Here is a 4,281-nt window from a genome sequence, read left to right as displayed (position 1 = left end):
ACAACAGTTGTGCTGGCTACCGATTTCAAAGGTGACACAATATTTCTGGCCATTCTGGATATATGTGAAAGTAAATGACACTCCTTTTGGTTCTTGAGTCGGTAAATCCTTTAATCCTCTGGGAAAAGCAAAAGTCCGTAAATTTATCAAAAAATCAAAAAGTTTCATTTTCAAAATTTCGCGGTCTTGCATTTGCTTACATTTGAACCTAGCAATGCGCGTTTGAATTTTACTTTTCTCCCCTCTTTTTGCGCGTTAAATAAAAATCACCACCTGTCACAACATTATTTTGAATAAAATAATTAAAATAATAAATTTAATTAGGTACCATTTTAAATGACCATAATAATTATGCATATCATGCAAATAGGTAAGTTCAACATTTTGATTTTTAGGAAGCTTTGAGTTTAAATTTATTTTAACCGGACAAGATATTCGTGGACACAACTTTAGCCGGACTGTATGCGCGCTAAAAGTAGGGGAAGTTTTCAAGTGTGAAGTGTGTGAAAAAATAGTTTGCAACTTCACACCTTTCACTTCTGCAAATTTTCATTTTCATTTTCCAATCCAAACACACAACACTTCTTATCTTATCACAAAATTTTATCAGTTTCCTCATAAATTGTGACCCTTTTCCACTCTATTCAGCATCATTCTTACGTGTTTCAATGTTATTCACGCACTCAGAAAGCCCTTGGTATGACAGATCAAGCACAAAATCGAGTCATCAGTACAAGTGTGAGTCAGGCACCTTTGAATGACAGTGCAAGTAGTGAGGAACAGTCATCTCCTAGTCCTGATTCTTCTCGGGTACCCATTCTACAAGGCTACCTCTCCAAGTGGACAAACTACATTCATGGTTGGCAGAACCGATGGATTGTGCTGACTAATGGTACTCTCTCATATTATAAATCAGACACAGAAGCTGCTCATGGGTGTCGAGGTGCCATCAGTCTGAGCAGAGCTACGATCAAGGTAAATATCGATGACATCATTGATGATGATGTTCAGATTCATTTGAATATTAATTATATTCTGTTGACACTATCACAAGCTAGAATCATGTTTGTTTTTGAATAATATTTCTGAGAAGTAAGTAGAAAACATTAGGTATGCAATGACACACACACACATAAAAAAAAAGGATGCATTAGGTAAGTATGTTATTGTGCATTGATGTTAATTGTAGAGTGTTGCATTTGTGTTCCTGTGATCATTCTTATTTGTTCGTCTGCTGTGACCTACCTTGAGTCCATAGTAGTGTTTAGACAGTTACCAACGCCCCAGGTAAGGGTTAGTTTTGTTTGGATTAAGTGTAATCATTAATCTCAGAGACAGGTGTGTTTGGTTTGATGCAAATTTCAATCTTAAAGGTATACTAGGTCAAAGCCTTAGGTGATTGGTTCAATTCCCGTTAAAGTTAAAAGGTTGTGTGACCAACTATTTGAATAGTTTGTAAAAAAAATAGACGTTTGAACTATGTTAGTAGTAATATTTTAAATGGTTAAGGTAACCCAAATGAACACTGATTTAGGCACATGAAACTAGATATGTGTAGTTTGACATTCAGTAATGATTGAGTCTGGTGTTTTATGCAGAAAATGAAGAAGACAAACAAATGGGTCGATGTTCTAGAAGGATTTAAGTAAGTAGTTTTCGTTATTGTTTATTTTCATTTCCTGCAATCTAATCCAAATCATCCAAAATCCTCCATAGTACTGTACCTACATGAATAAGAAAAAATGTATGTTCATAAGTACTCACAAACAAAAACAGTTGTGAAAACAAGAAGTATCAGTCAGGAAAATAAAGTTTTTTTAATTGAATAGTATTTGTACTTGTTATTTCATTTAGTAATTTTCATTTAACAATTTTTATAATAATTTTCTTTCAGTTGGAATAGGCTATGGAAGTGAAAAACAATTTGACCAGACAGTAATAAACCTGATTGGCACTATTTCAGTCCTCTGAATGGCATGAGTTCTGCTAGATGATGAAGAAATTGTTCAATTAGGAAAGGGTAATGATGCTCAGGGAATTCTATAATGCTACAATTATATTTGTTGATTAAATTGGCTTATTTCAATAAGTATTTAAAGACAGCACTTCTTTGATATTATACCAATTGGGACTAAGCTAATTCACTATAGGCAGCTGGTTCTATCTTATTTCCCTGAAGACAGAAATGTCCCTAAAAAAAAGGTCTATTGACTTACAGTGTTTTGTTTTGTCCAGAAACTTAAAATTAAGCTTCCAGAGTTGAACACATACAAAGATATTCTGTTCAAAAAGTTGAAAAATCATACATTCTTAGACACTGCAGAATACTAAATAAAGGAAAGGTAGGCTTGGATCGAAATTGTGTTCAAAAGAATAATTTGTCAGTGTAGAATGGTTTGGTCACAAAATTTCAATTACCCCGAAATACATAACATGCTTAATTTTTAAAAGTGCATTTCTCTTGGAACACCAACCTTCAGAGTTGAAGTCACTTACATGCTCGACTGTCTGAGAGACACTAGGGCTGTCAAAGAGACTAGGTCTGAGAACTTTTTCTCACACACAGTTCTGACGTTTTGACTTTTTGATTTCTTATTTAAGTAGGGGTGGGTTTGGGGTAGTTAGGTACCGTATAGAAGGAGGAAGTAAGTGTATTTTCGTTTCAACGCTCAACAGTTGACGAATGTCACAGCTAAATCGCATGGCTGGGTACGAGCAAGTGACCCATTGACTTGCGACTGAGGTCCAGTCTCATAAGACATCAACTCGTGAGGCTCTGACCTCTCTCAGTCAGGTGTTTGGAGTGATTAATCGCGGCGACGAAATGTGGGGCAACGGACAAGAAGGACGCGACCGTCGCGACAGAAACCATGGGAGGGGGCCGCCTATTCGCGTCATGAAAACTCGAATATTCTAATAGCGAGTAGAGGTTTTTTTTTTTCCGCCGGTACCTTGATTTTCAGGAAGCCACGAAATGAAAAATGGAAATCTTTTTGTGTCCTAACATAATAATAAACACTGGTCACTGCTCATTTGTCACATCTTCTAGCAATTTTCCATTGACGTGACTTCCGAACAATAACTTTTTTTCGCTTGTGGTTTATTGGTCTCCTGAATTTCCTGCATATTGGAGGTAGGGACCCACTCGATCTTTCAGAGCGTAGGACCACTCGACTTTCAGTATATAAGACGCCTTAGTCGCGCCTAGGCCTCTAAAAATCATAGCCATGAAAATGATTGAAACCTCTCACACCTATACGACCTTTGTCCAGGGCACCGAGTCCAGTGTGGAGAGGTATCTATGATTTTCATAGGTTTTTTCGGAGCCCATTCGGATTTAAGGGCAAGTAATCGCGCCGAATCCACCGGCTACTAAAAGTCTCGCGACAGGCCAGTCACAGGGGAAACTCAGACTCGCATTTAGGCCACTGATCCAACACAATTTCTTGACCCCCGGCAACGGGAATCGAACGCCGGGTCTCCCACGTGGCAAGGCGAGCCGCGCCAGTGACGCAATCACTACACACCCACCATGGGAAAGGCTGATTTCATTTTCACAATGTGACCGCAGTCTGGCCTTCCTTACTCGCGCGTGTAGAGACGCCGGACTTTGAGTTTCACATAGGTCGATTACTGAGCATTTCTCATGACGCGAGCAAGATATGTTTCAGTCTTACATGAGAAACATACAATGCCACGGATGCAACAGTAATGAAATTTTTATTTTTCCTACATGGAAATAAGTTTGCTTTGAATACGTCTGTGATATCTTTTATCATCTATCATCCTCCCACCACCTTATCTTTTCCTCTCCTCCATACCCCTTTCCACCACTCTTTTCTGCCTCTTCCTCCTCTGCTATACTTCCCAACTACTTTTATCATCCTCTTTCCATCTTCCCTTCTACTAACCTACACAATGTTTCCCGCTTCTTAATACACCGACATGCAAGACTTACTAATTTCTTCTCCCCTCTATCCTTTCCTCGCTCTACTTCTTTTTCTCGACATTTTCATTTCTTTCTACCTTATATGCGCGAGGAGGATAGCAACCCTTTCAAATCTTTCCTCGAACAGTGATATGACAGAGATATTATTTATTACCATTTTACAAACATCATTATCTGGGCAGTAACACAATCAACAGGTGTCATGTTCCTTCATTCGACTCATCGACAGTAACAAGGCTGATGGCTTTGATGTTTCATAGTTTCGAAGACGCCCGCCGTCCGGATGAATGGTGAAGGTTTGCGATTTTTTTTTTTTTCGCTTTTTAACACAG

At 38.3% G+C, this 4,281-nt stretch overlaps 1 protein-coding gene across 1 annotated transcript; it reads left to right on the top strand.

Moving 5' to 3' along the window:
* The first annotated feature begins 534 nt into the window (after positions 1-534).
* Positions 535-1,084, top strand: LOC113469964 (collagen type IV alpha-3-binding protein-like). The gene has a single exon (XM_026828045.1). The coding sequence runs from the start codon at positions 700-702 to the stop codon at positions 1,078-1,080; it is 381 nt and encodes a 126-aa protein (XP_026683846.1). The 5' UTR covers positions 535-699; the 3' UTR covers positions 1,081-1,084.
* The last annotated feature ends 3,197 nt before the right edge of the window (positions 1,085-4,281 follow it).

The sequence above is a fragment of the Diaphorina citri genome, unplaced genomic scaffold (assembly GCF_000475195.1).
Source record: "Diaphorina citri unplaced genomic scaffold, Diaci psyllid genome assembly version 1.1 scaffold1316, whole genome shotgun sequence".
Classification (NCBI taxonomy): Eukaryota; Metazoa; Arthropoda; class Insecta; order Hemiptera; family Psyllidae; genus Diaphorina; species Diaphorina citri.
The sequence above is the reverse complement of the archived record's forward strand: the minus strand, read 5'-3'. Positions and strand labels throughout refer to the sequence as shown.

Coding starts and splice junctions, on each gene's coding strand:
- LOC113469964 (XM_026828045.1), top strand. CDS start 700: ATGACAGATCAAGCACAAAATCGAGTCATCAGTACAAGTGTGAGTCAG.